This window comes from Kryptolebias marmoratus, linkage group LG3 (genome assembly GCF_001649575.2).
Source record: "Kryptolebias marmoratus isolate JLee-2015 linkage group LG3, ASM164957v2, whole genome shotgun sequence".
NCBI classification, from domain to species: domain Eukaryota; kingdom Metazoa; phylum Chordata; class Actinopteri; order Cyprinodontiformes; family Rivulidae; genus Kryptolebias; species Kryptolebias marmoratus.
In genome coordinates, this window is record NC_051432.1 from 3,653,531 (window position 1) to 3,677,757 (window position 24,227).

General features: G+C 42.1%; 1 protein-coding gene across 2 annotated transcripts; it reads left to right on the forward strand.

The window, feature by feature from the left end:
* The first annotated feature begins 643 nt into the window (after nucleotides 1-643).
* On the forward strand, nucleotides 644-23,409 carry map2k7 (mitogen-activated protein kinase kinase 7). Of its 2 annotated transcripts, XM_017427736.3 has the most exons (12): nucleotides 644-849; nucleotides 3,035-3,082; nucleotides 8,219-8,363; nucleotides 8,668-8,734; nucleotides 10,971-11,084; nucleotides 12,921-13,040; nucleotides 13,223-13,330; nucleotides 13,420-13,599; nucleotides 15,073-15,153; nucleotides 15,287-15,429; nucleotides 16,556-16,601; nucleotides 16,700-23,409. In XM_017427736.3, the coding sequence occupies exons 1-12, from the start codon at nucleotides 726-728 to the stop codon at nucleotides 16,841-16,843; spliced, it is 1,320 nt and encodes a 439-aa protein (XP_017283225.1). In that variant the 5' UTR covers nucleotides 644-725; the 3' UTR covers nucleotides 16,844-23,409. The 2 variants fall into 2 exon arrangements, with proteins under 2 accessions (XP_017283225.1, XP_017283226.1); XM_017427737.3 differs by lacking the exon at nucleotides 3,035-3,082.
* The last annotated feature ends 818 nt before the right edge of the window (nucleotides 23,410-24,227 follow it).

Here is a 24,227-nt window from a genome sequence, read left to right on the forward strand (position 1 = left end):
TCTCCTTGTCCCTGTGTGCATTTACAAACTGTAATCTGTCCTTTTTATGTTTCTTTGGGAGTAATGTCTTCTTCCTCTCTGAGTGTTCTTTCAGTCCATGTTGGTTCAGGACTTGTTTCTCTGTGGATAATGACTCTCAGCTTCAGCAGCATCTTCACAAGCTCTTTACGTTTTATTTTAGGGTTAATTCACACATTTCACAGTAAAACACGTTCATCTCAGGACCACAGAACCCGTCTCCTTCCTGAGCGGTATGACAGCAGGACATTCAGATGATGTTTATTCTTGTGTATAAATGTTTGAACAGATGAACCTTCAGGCAGCTGGAAGTTGTACCAAAGGATGAGTTGTCGAAGTTGACAGTTCTCTTCCTGATATCTTGGCTTATTTTTTTGTTGTTGTTTTTTCCCATAAGGTCACACAAAGAAGCAGTGAGTGTGAGGTGTGCCTTAAAATACATCCACAGGTGTACCTGTGGGAGTGATGAAATCATCATCTGGGCTTTCCTAAAACGTTCAAAATAATAGTATCAGGAAATCATACATTAAATTACTTTCTGCCAGAAGTCAGCTAGTTAGTAGTTGAGCTGGTTAGCTGGTTGGTTAGTTGGTTAGTTAGCTGGTTAGTTGGTTAGTTAGTTGGTTAGTTGGTGTGCTGCTGGCCTGCCTGCCACAGAGGGGAGTCGTGAGCTCTGCTGGGAGCTACATGGTGCTCAATTTTTCAAGATGTCGTCGCTGGAACAGAGGCTGTCGCGAATCGAGGAGAAGCTAAAGCAGGAAAATGAAGAAGCCCGCCGGAGAATCGACCTCAACATCGACATGAGTCCACAGCGATCGCGTCCGAGGCCGAGTGAGTGTCCGCCGGGTACGGCCAGCAGCGGGGGGAAAGATCCGAGAGGCGGAGAGGAGGCGCGGGGCTTGTTCCGCTGCTTCGAGCCACCAGATCCATGCTAACAGGCTAGCTACGTAAACAAACACCGACCCGCCTCGGTTTTTACCGTCAAATGTGTCATTTATCAGGCAGAACAGCTCGTGTAGGGAGTAATGCACGGCAGAGTGTACAAACCGGGACAGTGTCGTGACATTTTGTCGCTGACAGCCCTGTGTCGAAATCTGTTTATTTCTGTGCTGTCAAAGATGCTAAGCTAACAGGCTGGGAGTCTTGTGATAGCTGGTGGCAGGCCCGGCGTCAGGATGGAGAAATAAGGTTCCTTACAGCTTTTAAATGTAAGGTCACGGACGTGACACTCAACCCCAGTTATTGTAAAGGTTCGTGTTCATAGTGAGCAGTGCATGTGGACGTGACATTTGGGTGAAAGTCGCATTTTACTGCCGTTTTTAAACATACACACGGCCATTTGTGGTAGCTTGTATAACGTTAGCTGGAGCGGACAGGTAAAGGGAAAATAGCTGCACCCGAGCTACTTTTGAGGTTTTAATGAACATTAAATGAGTTTGGCTACATTTGTTAGTTTCATTGTTGGTTTTGCACCTTTTTTGAAATTGGCTACTTGTGTACTTTTTACTGCATGTTTAATTTTCTGTTTTCAGTGTAGCTGTACGCAGTTCTTGAAACGTATTGTATAAATAAAAGGGCTGCAGAAGCTGTAATTATGGGCTCTTGAGGGGAAAATCTCAAAACAAAGTAGAAAAGTAGTTTTCTGCTGTGTAACTGAGTTATTTGACATGTTAACATGGAGGCAAACACTGCAGCATCAGAGAATAAACAGCTCCAGGTGATTTGTCTTTTTATCACAGGCTTTTAAAAGTAATAAGTTTTGAGTCCTTGTCTCACTGGTTGTCCCTTTTTGTTTCCGTAGTTTCGAGTCAACATTCCCGTCTTGTCCTTGTAGGAAAAATAAAGCAGCTTGTCTGGGCTGTTTGTCTAACTGAGATGAAATAAGGTCATTTCCTCTGTAGAGAGCTTTCACCGACTTCATCAGACTCAAAAGATCCCAGATGCACCGCCATGGCGGAGGGACTCGTAGTGACAGATAAAATGGTGGTTCGGCTACCTTTGCTGCCCTTTTTTAGATCTTTTTACAACGTTAGACAAGTGCATCAGACCTGCCGTTGTTTATCAAGGCGGCTTGGAAAAGACAGAGTAGCAGTGTCATAAAAAACTGCATTTAATCAGAATTAAAATGTCACATCAGCATGCTGAGTGCGCAGTGATTGTGACAAACCTAATGGCTTTGATTGGAAGCAACCTCCTGTACCTCCAATATGGCTGACACCTGGTTCGATGGCGTTACGTGAAAGCCCTCTGTCGTCAAATCCAGTGAGAGGACGACAACCAGTTGATCAAACAGCCGCTGACAAGGCTTGTTTGGCCGTGTTGGAGACTTGAAATTGTGGTTCACGGATCAGGAGTATTTCATTCAGATCCAGATAAACCAGCTCCGTGGGAGTGGTGATACGGCCCGCATAATGGCCGTGGCATGACCATTTAACGGAGATTTTTCCACTGTTTAATCAGAGAAGACAGTGTTATCGTCTGACACACCAGACTGGTTTTTGTTGCACCAACAAACTGTGGCTTGGGTGACATTCAGTGAGTTGCACAGGAAGGAGAGGGGGAAAAAAAGGAGTCTTGTTCAGCTCTGACCGTCTTCCCCCGCAGATGGTTTCCTCTAAAGTAATAGTTTAGGAAGATTATAAGGAAAATGGATGCATTTGTGTTGACGACACAGCGATGAGCAGTTGTGTTTACAGTGATGCAAAACAACAGAGTCAAGCAAAGTGTGGTCCTGTTCAGGTAATGGTAGTTAAAATACGTCCTATCCAGCTGCGCTGTGAAGACTCTGAGGCAGAGAGCTTCAGAGTCCAAAACTAAAGTGAAGCAGTGTTTTGTTTGAAAGAGTTTCAAAGCCTATAAGGAAATGTTATTTTGTTTTTAAATGGAGTCGTGTTTATTTTCTGTATTTGACAGATCGTGTCTGGATGCAAACGTGTGACTGTCTGTGTAGAACAGTGCAGTAATGCGAGCGTGTGTGTTTGTGTGTGTGTGTGTGTATTTTCTTTCCTCCGTCTAGTCATCGTGATCCAGCTCAGTCCTGCTCCAGCTCCCTCCCAGCGTGCAGGTATCATTCAATCCATCGCTCCTTCTGCCACTGCACCTCCCCTCTCAACCTCCTAACATCGTCCTCCCCCCGTTTCACCCTCCATCTTCTCTCTCTTCATCTTCTCACTCATTCATTTTTTATTTTTTTTCCCAACAAGTCTCTAGTTCATCGCAAGTTTAGTTTTGCTTGGGTCCTGCCAGTAGAGCCAGTACATATCATCTTGACGTTAAATACAGCAAAATTTACACATTTTTGCTATTTACAGTGTAATAAACGTGTTGTGTAAAAATAATTTCTCCAAATGCAAATGGCTTGAGAAAGTTATATATCTCACCAACTAATGTGTGGCCATATTAGCTGTAACAGCAGCGAATAAGTTATTATTTCTAGAATACAAATTAAAATTAAATTAAAAAAAGCAACTTTTTATGTTTGAAAGCTACATGTAGGGTGACCCATAGTGGGACGTTTGTAAAGGCAGGGTGGTAAAAAGACTAACACAGTTTGTAAAAACCAAATTACTATGAATGATGGTAATACATGTTATTTTGGGGGCGCCTTTCAATTAAAACGACAAATTCAACAAGTGAAAACAACTAAAACAGTTTAAAAAGTCTTATCAAAAGCTTTGTGTGCAAATTAGGCTTCGGCTAGAAGAGCTATATACAAAACAATGGTGACATCATTTCGTGCCATTGTTTTCTGTCCTGTCCTTGATTAAATACTTTAATTCAATGAAGTGAAAAAGTATATGTTAAAGTAAAAACCATATCAACATGTCCACAAATTATTTAAACCAAAAACATGAAGCTATTAGGTCGGGGAGAATGATTTGAGTAAATTAAAAGAAAATGTAGTTAATTAGGACTGAAACGATTGATTCATAAAGAGTTAATTATGAAAATTATTTTAGGCAACATTTTAAATTTGATGCTTAATTTATTTTGTCTGCATACTGCTTCCTGTGTTTCACAGGGACAGTTATTACTGTCGCACCGCAAGTTTCTGCCTTTGTCATGTATGATAAATGAAGACAAAGAAAAACAAGGAGAAACTAGAAGAAAAACAGAAATCAGAAATTCTGGTCCATAATAAACAAAAAAATACCTAATTAATTTGTAACGTCAACGGCAGCTTTGTCCAAACAACAGACTGATTTGGTTCTGATTAAGATGGCGTCCACCTCAGACGATCAGTCTTCACAACAAGCCGATGGCACCACTCTGATTCATCGCGCTCAAACTGGGGCACGGGGTTAGATAAATGTCAAACATGGAGCTGGAACAAAGCACACGGGAGGTCCAGCGCGCAGATTTACACATTGCTTTGAGAGGAAATCCTGTCCCGATTTATCAGTGCTGACACGTTCTTATGAAAGGAATCACAAGTTGTTGGACTTCTTTGCGTCCAGCACACAGGACTGATAAAGGTGATGAGCTCATCTGAAGTAGACTAATCTAGTGTCAAAGAAATGGTACTGGAAGAACAATCGCTAAAACACCGGATAGTTGGAGCCTTAAAATTAACCGTAACATGTAAAATAACTTTTCTTTTCTTTCTAACCGTCAGTATTTTTGTCTCAAACTACTCCAACGGACTGTGTAAACCATGTTCATGAAACCAGTCTTTGACTGGTGCTGACATTTTAGTTCAGCGGTAATTTACTCCTCCTGTAAACTCCCATCTTTCCACCTCCCCTCCTCTGTGTGTGTGTGTGTGTGTGTGCCAGTGGCAGGGCAGTGTTGGTATGTGTCAATGTTCTCAGTGTGGACGCGTGCAGGACGATTAACCTTTGTTTTGCTGGAAGCAGAGAATCACGGTGCATGTGGCTTTTCTGCACGGCGCGATGGAATGGGTTGTGTCTCTCTTTTTTTTTTTTTTTTTTTCTTTTATTCTGTTTGACAGTCTCTAATCCAGCATCCCCATTGGTTTGTCTGCAGGAGTGCTGTGAACACTCTTCCTCTTACTTTCCATATGTGCAGACTGAAAACTTCCTGTCCAGGTCTGAATGACTGTCTGACTTCCAGTTTAGTCTGTGCTATGCAGTTTTGGCTGAAGTTTGTCTTTGCTCTCTCTCTCACACACACACACACACACACACACACACACACACACACTGGACTGTTTGATATTGTCCGTCTTTCATCTCTCTGCACCCTCCTCTTCCCTTTTGCAGTGGCTCTGTGTGAGCAGGAGGTGGGGCGGCAGTGCCTGCTCATATCTGTGTTTTAAGCATCCCTCCTGTTTTTTGTGCTACATCCTGTCCGTCTTCCCGTCCGTCTGGAACCGGTCGAACCTTGGAGATGCAAGCTACTAAAGACTGCCTGAGTCTTTCCTTCTGCCCACACTAACCCCGCCCCCCTCCTCTGTTTCACTAACTAATTCTCCTCCTACAGGCTCATCCATCCAGGTGACACATGGATGCAAACACCCTCTGGCACTCTCGGAGGAGCTGCCAGCCTGCTCCAACAAAACACATTTATTATGATAACAGTAACAGCTGCAAGGTTTAATAAAAACTTTCCAAACTTTCTGCCAGAATCTAATGTTGTGATATTGATAATAAGTAGGTACTTGAACTGACTTAATAATAGGTCAAAGAAAGTAGTTCTGATTATCAACTCAATGTGGCTTTTTAAAAATATTAGCTTCAGTTTCTAGTTATGGTCTTTTATAACTCTGTGTCATTGATTCAGCCAATGACTTCATTTGCAGTAATGTCCAAGTACCAATATAATCACAGAGATCTGCAAACCTGACATTGCTAAAAATTATTTACAGAAACGTGCTGTAAATACTTGGATAGGCAATAATAATCTTTACACCAAAAAGATTCCCCAGACGGATTATTATGTCTGACCTGCTGACTCGGCTCTCTCCCTCGCTGCACATTGTTGGTCCCGTTCAGTTTTTCTTTCCCCCTCGTTGACAATAATTACCAACAGTCTGGATATGCTCACTACCTGGGGTACCTCCAGATAACGCCTCCTCATCTGGCACATGTTGGTTTATTTATGATCAGCACAATCAGCGCACTGCTTGAGGCCCCATCTACACTACTCTGGATCGTTTTCAACCTGATGTTTTCTGCTGTGTTCGCGCCTCATCAACACACAGTTTTTGTTGGAAAACAAAAAGCTGATATTAACTCTGTCCAAAGTGGAGGTTTAGTGAGCTGGAGATACACGGACTCCTCAGGAACTATGATGCTGCAGACTATTTTAGAGCACGTCCGCTATCGTTTGGGGAAACCGAAACAACACTTGAGCCGTTTTTACCGTTTTCTGCGTCTGCCTCGCTTTATCTTACCTGACTGCGTCGTCAATAAATCTTGATCATGTGCTAAAATGGTTAATAGTCAAAAGGGGGGGAAAGGAGCTACAAAGCTAAAATCAGAACCTCACAGGGCTGCAACTCTTGGAGACTAGTTAGTGACTCACAATTGCAAGAAAAAGGGCTAATTTTCAGCTGCAGGTTCCCCTGGATTCTGAGTGATTGCAGTGAAGCAACCAGAAAGTCGTGCTGCCATGTTTCGCGTGCCCTATTTTCCTACGCACGACATTATTTTTTGCCCACCTTCGTCTGTAATGAACCCACCTCGCCTGCCCTGTATCCACCTTGGTAGCCGCCGCGGCAACTCTAGCACTCGAGAATTACGGAAACTAAATTGAGAAGCAACTATTCTGAGAGAACATTTGTCCCACAAACTTTTTGATCAAGTTCAAAACTCAAGCGACAAGACTGTGAGCCTCTGCGACTCAGGAGAACGCCTGCGAATGTTTTCGAGGCGTTTTGGAGACTGGCTTGTGAAGCCGTTTGCTAACGAGTCCTAAATAATCGCTGCTCTGTAAAATACCGGCTTAAGAATTGTGTTTATCAGTATTTTTACTGATTTGCTGTTAATGTGGATGTTCTCACCACCTACTGGTGCTGCCTGAGTATTTCGGCATTTAATTTGTTTTAGTTTTTTTGGTCATGTGTGGACAGAGAAGGCGGGGTGTGGGAGCTCGGTGGTCAGTGTCACGGTCTTGTAGTCCTCAGGCTGTGGGTTCGAGTCCAGGTTCTGTCAGGAAGGGCATCCGATGTGAAACCAAAAGCCAAATATGTCGTGTTAGTTTGCTCGCTGGGGTGACCCCTACAGAAGAGAACAGCTGAAAAGAAAAAAAATGTTTATATCAGTTTAAAAATATATCTGGAGTAGTGCAGAAGGGGCCTAAATCAACATGAAGTCTGTCACTCTTATTGTGCAAAAAGTGACATCAACTTGTTTGTTTGATTCACAAAGCTTGAGATTAAGTGTGCAAACTAGTTAAAATATTAGTTTTAGTTGAAATCCAGTTTTTTGAGTAATCTGAACACTGAAGAGCACATGCAACTGAGCTAGAAATGTTTGACACTCAAAGTTTACTCGAAAATGTGCACATTAAAGTTATTGGTAGCATTTGTAGCTAATTTTTTATGGTTTTAGCCTTAAAACAATACATAGACTATTGCCCTGTTGTGCCCTGCAGTGTGAGGAGACAAAGCAGAGCTCGTTCCATCGCTGCTGCTCCTTTCTAGCAGTTTGGAGCGTAAGGGCCCATATTTGTGTATTTGTGTTGTGGCGTTCTGAGAGAGCTGCAGTCACTTAAAGTGCCTTCATAACTTCTTCAAACCATAAAAATGCAAACTGTTTTCAGCAAATCTTCACTTTTTTTAACTTTTATAAACAGTTTGTAGAGAACGGGCCAGCATCTGTCTGCCTGAGAACAGTGTTGCTTTAGCTCAGAGATAACCGCCCTGTTTGTTTTCATGTTGGGCTGGGACACAGGCAAAACAAAAACAAAGTTTTGGATTTTTTTTTGGGGGGGGGAGGGGGGGTGTTGTGAAAGAAATCCCTGACCGGACTAAGGCCAGTTTCCAGGTTCCTGGAAAGTGACACGAGATATAAAAGATCATGTTACTTTGCTCATTAGGCACTTTTATCTAGAAGGGGGGAAAAAAATTAAATTGTAAAATAAAAATAAATACAGGAAACACTGACATCTATGAAACACATTACACAACAAAGTCAGGTTCTTTTTGTCGTGAGGAACAGCCTTAAATCACTACAGTAGTGTAGTCAGCTTTAGTCTTGGGTTTGTGTCTAACGTGTCTTATCCCGCTTTAACTCAGCGCTCCAGCTACCCCTGGCCAACGATGGAGGCAGCCGCTCGTCATCCTCAGAGAGCTCGCCTCAGCATCACCCCTACCCCAGCCGCCCACGACACATGCTCACTCTGCCCACGCCTCCGTACGGCCTACAGAAGAGCCTCGAAAAGTAGGTTGGAAACGTTGTTCGACCTGTGCTTATAACGATGAGCCAGCAAAAACAAGGGATGCTGTGATCAGCGGGTGTCCTGTTTGTTGCTGTGGAAATAGAAAAGCAAAGTAGATTGAATGGATATTTATTTGATGAATGACCCTCAGTATAGGTTTACTAACTGTGATGATAATTCCACACATGCAAAAGAGAGATGTACAAAAAAAACCCCACAAAACACAAACAGCATTCATTTATAAGTGGGAACTCCCTGACTGGCTGGCTCTGTTGTTTCATTCGCTTGTGCTTTCAATGCTCACAGTGTGGAGATTGACCAGAAGCTGCAGGAGATCATGAAGCAGACGGGTTATTTGAAGATTGACGGACAGGTGGGATTCAAGCAGAGGCTCTCGTTACATTTCACTTCTGTACATGTTAGAGTTGTAGCAAGTAACTGAAGTAAGAACCCGCAGATCTGGACAAACTCTAGATTTTTCCTCATGTCAACAAAAACAAAAGCTATCAGCGAATCAAGCTTTTTTAATCCGAGATGCCCAATTCAATCAGGTTGGTGTCCAATCCAGACAGTTTGAACTGAAGTGGGTCTGGATCTCTGCGTTCAGCACAACTCCTGGCTTTTATGTTAAACTGGTCACCAGAGAGTCATTTAATGTAAAGTAAAGGCGCAGTTAGCTAACATATCAATACAGACGTGTTAAAAAACCTTTTTCAAAACCATTGCTGCTACACATTATTTTAAATTAGGCAATTGACAACACATTTTATTTCTCTCGCATGAATAAAACTATTCTTAATAAAGAAACATTAAAGAGACGGCAGCATGTTTCAGTGAAGAAGGTGACACAGAGGAATTACTGTTTGACAGCATAGTATAAAATATAATATATAATAAAACCTTTTTTCAAGAATTTCCATTTTAAATGCTTGAGTTTTAATTCTCCATTATTAAAATAAATAAGAGCTGTCTATAATAATATTATTTTGCTCCTGATTTACTTGGTAGAATGTAGTGGGGGATGTTTTTGTATTTATCTTAATAAACACTAGTTTTATTTACAAAAAGAGAAAAATTTGCACTTCATTTTGTTGGAAGTGCAAAAATAATTTATTAGTATTTTGACTAAATATACACATTTATTTAATAGGGATGGGCTGTGATTTTTGATTATTTAAAGAGCTGAGAGAATATAAATGAGAATAATTGATGCGACTGATGTTTGTTTTTATTTCTTTTTACCAGCACCTGGTAGTAAAATAGTTAACTTTATAATGAGGTGGTAAAGTTGACCCCTGACCACCTCGGTGCTTTTCCAGACAGTTTTTAAATGTTTTTTTGGATACAACAGCCTACCCAAGAAAAACTCGGAAGTGATCCCACGTGTGGTTTTGTCTTTGCAGTTTTATTTTGAAAGGTTTACAAAGTGGAAACTACACTTACGGGTGAGCTGCACCTTTAGTGTCAGAATACGTGCGCACCTGTTTACACTTTAAATAAAAGTCCGATAAAGAATCGGCGTCATTAGAGACTCTGTCTAAAATGTTACAGATTATTAACATGGACAAAAAAAGTTAGAATCAGTACTGCTTAAACTCAATATAGCTTGAACAATTTTATTTTTAAATTTCTTTTCAAACATTGTCAACAAAGTGGAGAAATAGAAAACTGTTGACTGGCTGAACGCTGCTGGCTTTGGTTGATAGACAGTACTGGTCCTGAACCTACAGGAGACACTAATACAGATCAACTGGATGTGTCTCCAGCCTGATTCAGTAAGTATTGTCCAGGATCACAGTGATTTGACAACTTGTAGGTTTTCCTCATTATTAATTGTGTGAAAATAATATAACCTGGTACTCTGATCGTGTCCACAAAGAGCGTCTGTAAACAAGATCAAGTTTTATAAATTAATCAAAGTATACAGCTATGTCTTTAACACGGGGGTGTCTAATCCTGGTCCTGGAGAGCCACCATCCTGCATGTTTTACTTGTTTCTCTGCTCCAACACACCTGATTTGAATCAATGGGTGATCAACAGGCTTCTGCAGAACATGAAGAGGTGATATAACCACTGAATCAGGTGTGTTGGAGCAGGGAAACAGGTAAAACATGCAGGATGGTGGCTCCAGGACCAGGATTGGACACCCCTGCTCTAACAGGTCCTTGAGCAGCGCTCTGACTTTATCACATTCTTGTCTGGGGTGTTTGTTCTAATAAACAGAACTTTATGGCAGACTTTAGTCATCTGCCTTGATGTATTTGTCGTTTTGTCTTATAGTCGCAAAAAAAAAATCTGATTTAATTTCTTCTTACCTGCTTTCTGTCTTACTAGTTTTAACGTCGTCTCTATGTCTGAGGGGTTGCTGAGTCATGCGCTCAGTGAAACGTCACTCGGCACTAATGGTTCATTTTTAATGAAGCAGGGCTTTAATGCCTCCTCCTCCTCCTGTCGGATCCTTCGTGTCAACCGAGCAGGGAGCAGCTTATTTACAAATCAGAAGACTTGTGACCTTGGGCTTAGCTTGAAGATAGCATAACATTTGATTATAATGATAATGAATGTTTTAATCAATACTGTTTCGTTGTGACTCCTTGTACGTCCACAGAGGTATCCAGCTGAAGTAACGGACCTCATCAGTGAGGGCGAGATCGGCAGTGGGACTTGTGGACAGGTTTTCAAAGTCCGCTTCAAGAAGACGGGCCACGTCATAGCTGTGAAAGTAAGAACCGCCTGCACTCCCCTGTTCACTCTTAAAACAGGGTCTGACACTTTCACTTCTGTCTTATTTGGGCAGTGGAGCGGTTCACAAAATCCACAGTTTGGTTCGGATTTCAGGGTCATGGGTTTTGTTGTTTTTGTTTTTTTCTAATTGTTTTGTTTAGTAAAAGTCCAGAAACACCATACATGAGTAAAATATAACCCACCGTTTACACTTTATAAAATATCAGTTGTTCTCAATTTCATGTAATTATGTAAAAACTGAAGCACTAATTGAAGGAAATCATATCGCCTGTCATGCCAGATTTTTACACAAATATCTTATGTTAAGAAATGACAACGTTATAGTTTTGTGATTATAGTTGCAGTTTTGTTATCGTTGTTTTGTGATATTACATCTCATGTAATATCCCAAGATCTCACAAGATCGGTTAGAGGTTGAAGCATGTGTTGTGAATGACTCTCAGCTACTCCCACGTCTAATTTTAGCTCAATATCTCTAAAATGAAATGAGTTCCAGCCATTTTTGTGTTTTCTAGGTTTGTTTCACTGTGGTGGCCATCTTGAAATGGGTAGTAAAATTCGTCCAATGGTTGATGAGATGTTTTCTTAACACATCAGACAAACGAGCACACGTACACAGACGTGAGCAGTCCTGACCTCCCCACAGTTGTCTGTCACCTCGTGTAAATGAGCTGTAACTGTGTTTTATTCTGGTAAACTTTACGAGATAAGACAAGAGCTGATGCGCCGTGTCCCAAACGTTTGAGTAGACATCTAAATAAAACAAGCTTGTATATGGACAGGAACCAGATGCTGTGTACACATGACTACACACACACACACACACACACACACACATAAATCCTTCTTTGTCTACAGTAGAGCCTCTTTGCACCAAGAGTTTATTTTTCTTTCTGGGAGATTTTTTTGTCTTTTTAAAATAAATAGAGAAAAAAGATATAGTATTTGGCATTTGTTTCTTTCTCCTGTTGTTAACCCTAAAACCGAGTTATGTACCAAACTCTGATTTATTTGTACTGTTACATACCTAAAATGCACAGATGTCATGATGAGTAGAAAACACATTCACTGTGAATCATTTGGCATGTTTAGTTAATAGCAGCTTTTATGTCCTAATCGTATCACAGTTTGAGGCTTATAAAGTCAGTAATATATGTTGAAAATGGCTGAGGGTATAGTAAATAACACAAATGATCCTTCCTTGGCCTGAATTTAAGCTTCCTGCTGTATAAGCATGTTTGTCTTCTGTTTTCCTCCTGTGTGGCTGCTTTACTAATACAGTGACACTGATAACCCCAAACAGCAGCACTTTCATTTAAGAGATTACTTAATTGTCCAGGCTGGGGAATAATTAGGCAGCTAATCAACTTAGAAGAGTAGGTTTTTGTTTTTTTTCTACACCCAGCATGCTCTGTTGCTCACATCATCAAAGACAGGATGGTTAGGCACAGTCTGCACAGCATTTAAACAAATGTTCTGCTGAGATCCAGCAGTGAGAGCGATGTATGCACCCACCTCGACCATATGGTGATGATGCAAACACAACAGGGTTTGTTGTGATGCCAAGAAACTACAGTCTTAAATAAATCAATGAAGTTGGTCTACTTGCTGAATTTGACAAATGCTAGGCTGAGCTTTAACCAGCAGGTATTCTTGTCTTTGATGTGAATTTATCAAAAAGCGACACATTAAACCTTCATACCTCTGAGGGATTATCCTTCTTTGTTGCTCGTCGTCACTTCTAGCCGGCCTTTGTGTCAGCGGCAGGAAAAGCAGCAGGTCCGCTCTCATTCGTGTCGGTTTGTGCCAACAGCAAATGCGTCGTACAGGAAATAAGGACGAGAACAAGAGGATCCTGATGGACCTGGACGTGGTGCTGAAAAGTCATGACTGTCCTTACATCATCCAGTGCTACGGCGCCATAGTCACCAACGTGAGTCTGCCCAAAATACCTTCGTTTAAATGGAAAGAGTCCAGGAAGTCCGAACTCAACAGAATCTAGTGTTTTATTTGTGTTTCTGCACACAATTTGTTTTTAGTTTTTATATTTTGCTTTTGGTTTTTGTATTTAGCCGGTAAAGCCAGGTTTGTGTGTGTGTGTTTCCGTATTTACAGACGGATGTATTCATTGCAATGGAGTTGATGGGAACATGTGCAGAGAAGCTGAAGAAGAGGATCCAGGGTCCTATTCCAGAGCGAATCCTTGGAAAGATGACGGTTGCAGTAAGTCTGACACGCAGATGGCAAAGTGTGACATTTCTCACGTGATCGTTTTCGTTTTTACATGCGTGCTGTTTTCCTTTCTGCTGTAGATAGTGAAAGCATTGCTGTACCTGAAAGAGAAACACGGAGTCATCCACCGAGACGTCAAACCCTCCAACATCCTCATCGATGCTAAAGGCCAGATCAAGTTATGTGACTTCGGCATCAGCGGTCGCCTCGTCGACTCCAAGGCGAAGACTCGCAGTGCTGGCTGCGCCGCCTACATGGCGGTGAGCAAATACTCACAACACAATTACACCAAAGCAGAACAAGTAAAGTTTCTCTTATTTAAACACATCAAGGTTTTAGAAGCTATTAGAGAAAAGTAGACCAAGTCAAGATGTCTGGAGTCCAGCCACAAAAGAAACCGACTCACTATTTGTTGTTTTGAAAACAAAATCTTTCTTTCTGTCCTTGTGGATGAAATTTTTAGTAATTTATTCCTCCATCCATCCAAGTTTTTTTCTGTTTTTGCTCACATTTTCCTTTCCGGGTCGCAGGGTGCTGGTGCCTATCACCCTGACACCCTGGACAGGTTACAAGTCCATCGCAGGGACACGTAGAGACAAACAGGGACACGTAGAGACAAACAACCATTCGTACACAGTGACAATTGAGTTACCAGTTAACCTAAAATGGAAGATTTTGTTCTGTGGGAGGACGTACCTAGAGAAAACTGGAGGAAATGCAAACGCCCCACAGAAAGGGTGTAGTCGGGTTGTGAACCTGCAACCTTCTTGTTGATGCAACATCTCTGCATTGCCGTGTTGACAATCAAGGGTTGAAAAAGCTGCAGATATCTGAGTGTTTGGAAGCATTTTTAAAATAAGCACATCTTTTTACCGAGCGACCATCTTGAAATAGCGACTGGTAATAATTCTGCAGCAGTATCATTTTGTATAAACCATAATGTTGTCATTCCCAGTGTAGCTGGTGGAGCCTCCTTTGTAAATCTAAAAAATAATACTCCAAATCTGATTTGTTGAGCAAACCGTCTGTTTGGACTTATGCTTTCATTTGTTTTAATAATATGCAGATACTGACAGAAGTTTTATCCATACACTGCACACAAATTAATATTTTTTTCTTTCCCTTAACACAAAGCTACCCGAACACACAGCAGCCGAACAAAAAACACAGAAAGAAGCTTGTTTTAGATGGTTTTATTGTAGACAAGAAAGTGAACTTTTTAATATTAAAGTGATTAAAATAAGAATTGTTTAACTTTATTATTATTAGTTATTTACTCTTGGGTCTACTGAGGACCTTCTCTTAATACCTTTAAGGTCCTGAACGTTTGTCTCCCAGCAGGCTGCTCCTGAGAAGACCGAGGGTTTGAGCTTCAGCTGAGACTCTGATTCAAGTCTTGTTTTGTCAGTAGAATCACTTCATCTCTCTGATTCTGACGCAGTTGTTTCTATCAGGCTGGATTGTTATTGTCTCGTCGTAAAGGGGTCCTTTAACGTTACAGGTACTGAAGCCTGAACATCACAGCTTTTACACAATGACAACCTTCAAGTCAAGGTCATAAGCTATCAGAATGAGTTTGGCGACAGGATGTTAATCACGATGAGGAAAAGCAGGGCCAACGAAGGAAAGTCACAGTAAAATAGAGAAATCGGGTCAAGTTGGAGCACAGAGCCCTGACGTTGTCTGCTCAGAAATCCATGTGTTACTGATGTCCTCTGTTTGCATTTCTGCAGCCTGAAAGAATAGATCCTCCTGATCCCACCAAACCTGACTACGACATCAGAGCAGACGTGTGGAGCCTCGGCATCTCTCTGGTAAATCTTCCATGTTATTACCACGAAGGAGGCTTCTGTCACGTTGAACCACTTGTTCACATTCTGAAGAATGAAGCGAGATTAAAGGATAGTGATTTAAAACATAAAGTGTTTTGGGTCTTGTCTCTCCTAGGTGGAGCTGGCCACAGGTCAGTTTCCTTACAAGAACTGCAAGACGGACTTTGAGGTTCTGACCAAAGTGCTGCAGGAGGACCCTCCCGTCTTGCCTGTCAGCATGGGTTTCTCTCCTGACTTTCAGTCCTTCGTCAAAGACTGGTGAGTTTAAAATCGCATTGAAGCCGACTGACTGTAGTTCATTCCTGTGGGGCGATCAATTGCAGCTTAAATAAATGTACTTTCAGAAGGATTCAAATCTAATAAAGGCTATTTTTATCCCTCCTAAATAAACCAGCTAATGATTTCAGTGTCACCAATGTGTTCCCATTTAGAAATGGGGATTTACGGTGTGTTTGCAGTTATAGTCTCAGTCTGATACTTGCATTTTCCTACGACACACAGTGTTAAACTGCAGACTGTAAGTAGGGATGTCCCGAGCTGGTTGCAAGTATTGGACTGGAGTCCTGATCATGGTGCGTTTTATCGATTATATTGCAGGAGCTGGCGCTCTTAGCTAAAGGCACTCCAACGCCAATCGCTGTTTTCTCTTCCATCGTGTGGTAAAAGATTAGCTAACCTGACGCCCGACCGATGCCAAACATTCTGCAGGATATTGAGTTAAACAAAGCATTACAGATTTCTTAATAAGGCCAGATGTTAGCAGATAATTCAGTCACTCCTCCCTCATCCTGCTGCCGTGCTGTCAGTCGTGACACGGCGCTGATGTGGGATTTAAACACCGAAGTGCCGGGCTAAACAGTAACTGAGCTGAAGAGGCAGTAAACGGGGAATAAAAAATTAAAGACGGCGTGGAAAATCTCTGTGGCGACAGAGGCAGTTCAGTTTTATTTTTACCAAAGAGGAGCTCTTTCTCCACGTGGAACATTTTCTGACAACCGTACTTGTTAGCGGCGTTAGCATCATCACAGCTAGCAGCACAATCTGAAGCCTCACATTGCGTTACACTGACACACAGTTAGGCTTACATCGTAATAAGTGACATCTTGAATGAAGATCATAATCTGACTGAAGGAGTTCAGGGAACGTTTTCCAACAGTCTGTAGTTGCTAGAAAACATCTGTAAGTTGCAAAAAAATGCAGGCATTGGATTGAGACTTGGTGTTGGCCAGTTCTGTTTTTTACGTGACTCGAAATAATGATTGGGGCATTCCTAATTGTAAGTACAGTAAAATATGCTTGATGCCAGTCTTTAGAAACCAGTGGGAGAAATAGAAATATCTTTATTTAAAATCCATCTTTGCCTCACATATATATTTTTTTCCAGCCTCACAAAGGATCACAGAAAAAGGCCAAAATACCATCAGCTGCTGGTAAGTTGGAGTCTGGAATGAAGTTTAGATATTTTCTATTTATCTAAAAGTGCTGTTGTGGCTCAGCTTGTCAATTTTCCTTGTTTCCCTCGCTACAGGAGCATAATTTCATCCGGCGCTACGAGGTGCTGGAGGTGGATGTGGCTGGTTGGTTTCAGGCGGTGATGGATCGCACCGAGTCTCCCCGCAGCAGCCAGTGTTACAGCCATCAGCACATGCTCCACTCGCTCTTCAGTAGGTAGCCTAGTGTCGACCGGCCCGGTGTTAGCTCAGTCAGACTCTAGACTAGACCAGGTTCAGCCTCGCTCAGCCCAGGCTCAGTTTGTTCTGGTCTAGCTGTTGGCAGCTACACCCGGCTCCAGACCCCGCCCCGCCCCGCCTGTCTGTCCACCTGAGAAGCTGAGGAGAGCGAGACGGACACTCAGCGGAGGACTCTAAACGGACAGATGGGGTGATGGACAGAGGTGCGCTGACAGATGGACAGATAGATGACAGAAGCAGTTTTATTTAGTGGTATGTAAATTTCGGACTGGCAGACAGAGAGGAGGGAGCAGTAAAAGGTGCACAGTTTATTTACCTTAATTTATTCACACTCTCATATCACAGCGTGTTTAACAGCCATATGCTTGCATACAGACCGCCCTGCTATGTGCTTGTACATTATCTCCAGTTTTCCCTAGTTTTTTTTTATTTGTACGTCAGTTTCCAGCAGTGATCCAAGCCGTTGGATTGGTCAACAGAGTAGTCACTACACACTGGAAAAAAGGGTCTGCTACTTTAGCAAACAGACATCACTTTTGTGCATAAACAATAAGGAGGAAAAAACAATATCTGTGCAATTATAATTCAGGTGTTTCCCTCTTCCATTCTCAGGCTGAGTCTCAATGTTGTTCTAGGTGTGTGTGAGTGAGCGTTTCCGCGTGTTTATGTAAGAACAAATATCTAAACGGGCTGTTTTTATCAGTGAGATTATATTTTATTCACCTTGGCTCTACAGCTCTAACATCTCGTATCAAATCACCTGTCGGCTCTGTGTAGTTAATATGATATACAGTAGTATTAATGTGATCTTAAATTTGTTGTTGTTTTATTTAGCAAATGTATAATTGGGCGGGGGTTGGAAAAAAACAGAAAATGAAATCCAAAAAAATTAGTGTTGTATCTTAGCTTTATAGTTATTTATGGGTTTGTGTTTCAAAGAGGACGAGTTAGAAAGGCGGTGTTAAAATGTGGTCTTGATGTAGTCCTTCACCTTTCTTTGTAGTTGTGTCAGACGGAAAAGGTGAAAGGCAGATGGAAGAGTTGTTTGCAGGAGGAAGGTCGGCGTTAAGGAAAGGATAAAGACTAGAAGCTTGTTTTGTACAAAGAACACGAGCGGCATCTTATTAGCCGTGGAGCGATTCGAAACGTCAAACTCTGCGTCTACCTCTTCTTCGTTGCCCACCGCTCTGTCTGCCTCGGCTGGCGGACAGACTTAGAGCTTCACGCTGTTTCCAGACCAAAGGCTGCTGTTGGAGAGGCTCTGCTGTGAATTCAGATGGGATGAAAGTCACGATGGCGTGTTGGCTGTGATTAATGCAGTTTTGGGGTTTTGTCAAATCTCACGGAGAGAGGTGTCCGTCTCAACCCGGGTGCTCACAGGAAATGGCTGCAGTTCATGTTTTTCTGTTTTCCCACAGATCATTTTTATACAGGTTTATTTTGTAATCGCATACGGTGCTTTCTCTGGGTTGGCTTTCAGACAAAAGTTTGTGTTAGATTGTTTGTTTAAGTAATGATCCAATTAGCCGACCAGTCAGGGTGTGGCCACCTTAGGCCCAAAGACTGCTGGAGATAGGCACCAGCTGAACAGGAACAAGCAGGTAAAACACATTTGGGGATAAATTAACAGGATGATACATAATCCTCACCTACGAAAAGAATAAAATAAAAAAAATGGGACAAATACAGTCGGGTTCACTTTCCCTGGTTCAGTCTTGAAACAGTATTTCAAACATTTTTACTTTAATCTTAAAACCGAGAAGTAAAAAGAAAATTCATCCTCAGTTTATTTTTCTAAACAGCCCTTTTATGCTAACATAAACAGTTCAGTGAAAAACAGACCTGATCCTAATTTGTTTAAAAACACCAGAAAAGTGGAAATTAAAAAAAACTCTGTAGCCATGTAAAGTCAAAACATGACGTTTTCAGAACCGACGGCGTAGCCGCCTGTTTTACTCATGCCTACTATCGATTGGTGCTCTAGAAACAACAACAATGGAGCTGTTTACACAGTTGCCCTGTTTTATCCTGATCTTAATAAAAATAAACCTAAAGAAAAAAGATGAACTGCAATTATTTGCCCTTTTCTCTTTTTTTAACATGTCCTAAGTGTGGATGTTCTGGCCACCTCGTTGTACTGTATGGGTATCTTAGTGTTTTTATTAAAAAATACACCTGTATAAAAAGTACCCAGAGTGTGCAGACAGGGCCTGAGAGTGAGGATCGTCTGGTTTCATGGAGGCGGCGCACCTGGACACAAAGATTGGATAGGTCACTTCTGCCTTTCCCTCCTGGTGGGAGTTTACAGCCAAAGCCTGCTAGATGTAGATGCAAACCATCCACGTCCCCCACACACACCGAACCAAACACACAGGCGAGGAGCGGCGACGGCGGGTTAATCCAGAATGTCACGCGTCAGCGAGAGAGGCTGCGAGGAACAGGGATGTTGTCAGGAGGGCAGGAAAGATGGGTTTTAAATGAAACGGCTGGGACACGAGAGGAGGAAGTGGAGCGAGGCGAGAGGGGAGACGGCGAGTGTAAAGAAAGTCAAATGGCAAGTTAAAGAGAAGTCAAAGAGATGTAAACGTGCGGAGAAAGAGACAGAAACCAAGGTTCACTGGACAGTCGAGCTCTGAGACGAGCTGGTTACTGTAAAAAAGCTTTCATGGTGTTCCACCAACCTGTCCGATCTGATGTTCGAGATGAGATGGCGTTTGTTTACTGTTCTGTTCAGATCGTGTTTATTTATTTACATATTTCTACTGCTGCTACTTTTATCACTTTAGACGCTGCTGTCACTTCTTTTCCTCAAAGGAAAGAAATATTTTATTCTTGTTTTGTTTTGTTTTTCTTTTGAAGCCAAATAAATGGAATAATGCAATGTCTACACATCTTACCAAATACAGAAGCGCAAAGTCCTGAGGAGAGAAAAGGCATGTGAGAGACGGTTGAGTGAAAGTGCCCGGAGGTCGGCCTTGAAGAAGACGTACTAACGCACACCTCGCCTCACATTTAACTCGACAGATGTAGTCATTTCTAAAACGACACCACGCTCCGACTCTGTACAGTGTAGATATGTTTAGAGGGGACATCTGTCTGTCTGTCCAGATCCTCCCGGTCTCAGTCCATCTGTCCATCCCTCCATCTGTCCACAGGTCGCCTGCAAGCTCGACAACCTTAACAGTTCACACCAAAGGTGACCATGACTCGAGACGTGCAAGAGCTTTGTTCCTATTACGACATTAGAATCGATTAGTCTCACTTACGATGTATGTGAAATATCTCTAGCTAGTGGGAAAGAATGTGTTTGTGTGTTTTTATTTTAATTTTTCTTTTTTTGGGGGGGGAGGGGATCGCTGTATTATTATAGCAGTGCTAGTGTCATACTGTGCAGGGGGAGACTGGTGCTCGTACAACAGAGGTGGGGCGATGAAACGCTCCGTCTGCTCAATGACTCGTGGTCAGCGTGGTCCTCGCTGGTTTTTAACCTGGTCGCACTACTGAACACAACCAGGGGTCGCGCAGCTGCCGGCTCAGAATACACACAGAAAACAAATGTTTGGGACACCGCTTTCACAGAACGCGGGTCAAAATCAGCCCCGTCTTTTAAGAATTTCAACAGCAAGAGGCGTTTAAAGCCACCCCAGTAGAGTTGACGTTAAAATAACTGGGTCCAACATTTCCCTCAAAGAAAACACACACACACACACAGCTTTTAGAAAGACTCCTTTACAGAAAATTCTATCAAAATTCTTATGGCGTCCTAAAATACTGACGGGCTCGGAGCCGTTGTTTTGTCCTTTGTAATTTTACAGCCAGTGCAGATCAAATCTACGTCCTGACTTGGCCGAGCTGCTAGTGAGCCAGGGAAGACCAGGCTCAGTCCCAAACACTACCCGTTTAGTTTCATGTCCCAGGCTCCCGAGCAGATGTGATGTTGAACTGGCCGCAGCTCTGTTGGTTAAACTTTTGCCCCCCCCGGTCTCCTCTCTGAGACCTGCTGTCCGTAGAGCTGGATGCGGTGCTGCTGTTCTCCTCTGCTGGCGCAGCCTGAGACGTCTTCATCGGTGCATTTTTTTTTTTTTTTTCCCCTCATCCAATCTCTGTTCGACAGCACTCACTACAGTGTCAAAGTGCTGCACCCAGTCTCCCACTCGCTGTCGTGTTAATAACAAGTCTGTTTTATGAACACACACACACACACGCTCTGTGGGTGTGCTTCTCCATCTGTGATTGGGCGACAGAGCTACATGTTGAACCAATCACAGCCTACACACACACACATTAATGTATAAAGGTATCCCACTCTACCCAGTGATGCTGGCTCCTGCCAACAGAGGCTTTATGTATAAACATGTATAAAGAGGTAGTTGATAGCGTTTACCTGTGCCGTGCCTTGGCACTGAGTGTGTGTGTGTGTGTGTGTGTGTGTGTGTGTTAGCCATCTGTAAGTAAACCAAATATCATTTTCACTATGCAGTCGTTCAAACCACGTCAGCTTGCTTCGATAGGGAAAGAGCTTCCTGTACATACACAGATTCACAGAGGAACTAGAGTTAGCGAATGTGCTTTTCTTTTTAAGCCCCCCCAGACACACACACACACGTACCCCCACCCTGCGCCCCATCGCCACCGTCTGCGTTCCATTTAAATTCAAACCTCAGATCTGGGAATGACGTGACATTGAGCGCGGCGGCGCGAGCAGAGGGACGTGTGACTTGTTGCGCTCAGCGTCCAGCTGCGTTCTGTTCATCCATACTATAGACTGTGTATATCTAAGATCTTCAGCCTGAACCCTGAAGTTAAAACCAACCTCCTCCGTTTAGAAGAACAGGGCATCGCCTTTGGTAAAATTTAAAAATAAAAACACACCTCAAATTATTTTTTCCGTTGTCTCTCGAGCCCCATAGTTTTTAGTGTGCTGCTGCTTATTTTTCTGAAACATTTAGCTGTAATTAGTTATTCCATGTTTCAAAAGGTCATGTGAGATTATGTGTAGTAGGCGGGACTTAAAGCCCACATCACTAGTGCACAGACTCTGGTTCCAAAACTACAACATGGCAGCTTCTATAAACCAGGTGCTGCTGACTTCAGCACCCAACCACGCGGACAGCGGAGACACTTGGTCTGATTCAGACTCAGCAGGCCGTAGGTTGCACCGGGCAGCCATATTAGATATTGAGGTCGAACTTTCTCCGACTTCAGGGAACGGTGTTCCGGTTTCTGACTTGGAAAGTCCAAAATGGAACGCAGCACAAGTCCACAGACGCGTGACAGAGCAGGAGATGTGTTTTGAATGAGCTGACACACATTTAAGGATTGTATTTGGGTCTGCGAGGGGCGGGGTTTGTAGTGTGTGTGTGTGTCAGGTCTGTGCTATAACGTATATCAGCTGCATGTTGTTGTCACGGCTGGAATTGCCATCGTTTTGTTTTCTGTTTGTTCGGGCCGAGACGGTGGCCGGTGTGGGACGGGGATGCACAAAACTTTATTCTTATTTATGATTTTTACACATATAGTATGTTTTTTGTTTTGTATTTGAAACATTGTTGATTTGTTGTGTACTTAGGATAAGACACATTTTTGCCTTTTTATGTTCTGTCAGTTTTTTTTGTTTTTTTTTGCAATATACTGTTTCACTTTGGACCCATCACTCGTTGATGATCAGGAGGAGGAGGAGCTGTATCTTTATTAGCCGACAGTGTTTGTTTGTTTTTGTTTGTTTGTTTGTTAGAACACATTTTGGTCATCCTGTTTCTCCTGGCTCGTGCCGTGCGTCATTGTGAATGCACAGAGGGTGTATCATGTCTGTCTACCAAAAGTCTTTATCGACAGTGATTATAAGAATTATTAGCTTTTAATTTTGTTCATTCTGTTTGTTTTTTTTATTGAATACTATCATTACAATTTTATTGTTGCTGTTGTTATTATTATTATTATTATTCAGGACAATGATGACACCAAATTGAACAAATGAACAATGGTCGATCGCACGCAGACGTGTCTGTTTTTAAAGGTTCTATTTACTGACGAGGCGGAGCGACGCTTTAATCTGCCCGCCTCATTCAAGCCGCCACATACAGGATGACCTCTGACCTGAAAGTCTAAATGTATTTTTGAAATATTATATTTTATTTTTCCTTTTGATCATCAACTTTATGGTTGATTTATTTCTTGTTACCCCAGTTTGGGTCATAAATTGTGTGCTGTTGTATTATTATTATTATGATTATTATTGTAATTTTTTATTTTTACCCCCTCATCCCCGTTTATTTTTTTATTCTATTTTTTTTATTATTATTTTGTTGTTTGTCTGATGCTGTAGTAGTGATCTTACGGTTAAACACCAGAGCTTTTATTATTATTATTATTATTATTTTCCTGTAATGCTGAGATTGTGGTGACTGATGTTGCACTTGTGATGGGTTTTTATTCTGTCTTGTTTTATTGTGCGGAGAGGAGAATGTGTTCCCCGTTTTCTGAAAGTCGCAGCAGTTGTTTTATCAATCAGAAATCTGTGACACGGCAAGAAAATGATTCAACAGTGTATTTGTCTCACTTATATTTATTTATTGCTCGTTTGTATGTTTTATGTTTGGTTTGTTTTGGATTTGTTTCGTGGACTCTGGTGGGCCTCTCTCTTCGTGTGCAGAAAGGAACCTGTTGTACTCAACCATCGAACTAACCTGCAGCCTGTTTTTTGTAGACAAACGGGCGAAAACGGAAACCAGCAGCGCAGCAAAGTTCGCCGTTTTTGACTTTGCTGTGACTGTCACATGTCCTTTATTTTTGTTTACCGCGTTCCCGGACAAACAAAGCCACAGCATGGTGTGTCCGACCCTAGAGTTTTGCTGTCCTCTCCCGTTTGAAGCTTGTCGTTTTTTTTCTGATCGCCTCCTGTTTTTCATTTTGAGCTGATTGCCTTGTTGTAAAACCCCTCCCCTCACTGCCCAGCAGCGAGGCGAGACCCCCCTCCCACTGGTGAAAACCCCTCCTCCGTTTGTTGCTCGATCTTTCAGTCTCGCTTGCATGATTTAGCCGGTTTGTTGTTTGGGGAGGGCGTAGGGCGCTCACCGCCATTTAAAAGCTTCTTTGACCTTCGACCTACGACCCGCCGAGGACTTCTTGTATTGACCGGTTCTAAAGTTACCCAGCTTTACCGCCGGGTTCCTTCAAATGTTTGTTTGGTTTTGTTTTTGGCTGATTTATTCTCCACTCCCTAGTCTCATTTCAAACTGAATAAATGCCATTATATTGTGAATACCTCAGGATTTTTTTTTCTTTCTTTTTTTTTTTTTTGGAGAAAAAACTTTAAAACACTTAAAAATCAAATAAATAAATAAAAACTCATAAAAAAAAGGTTTT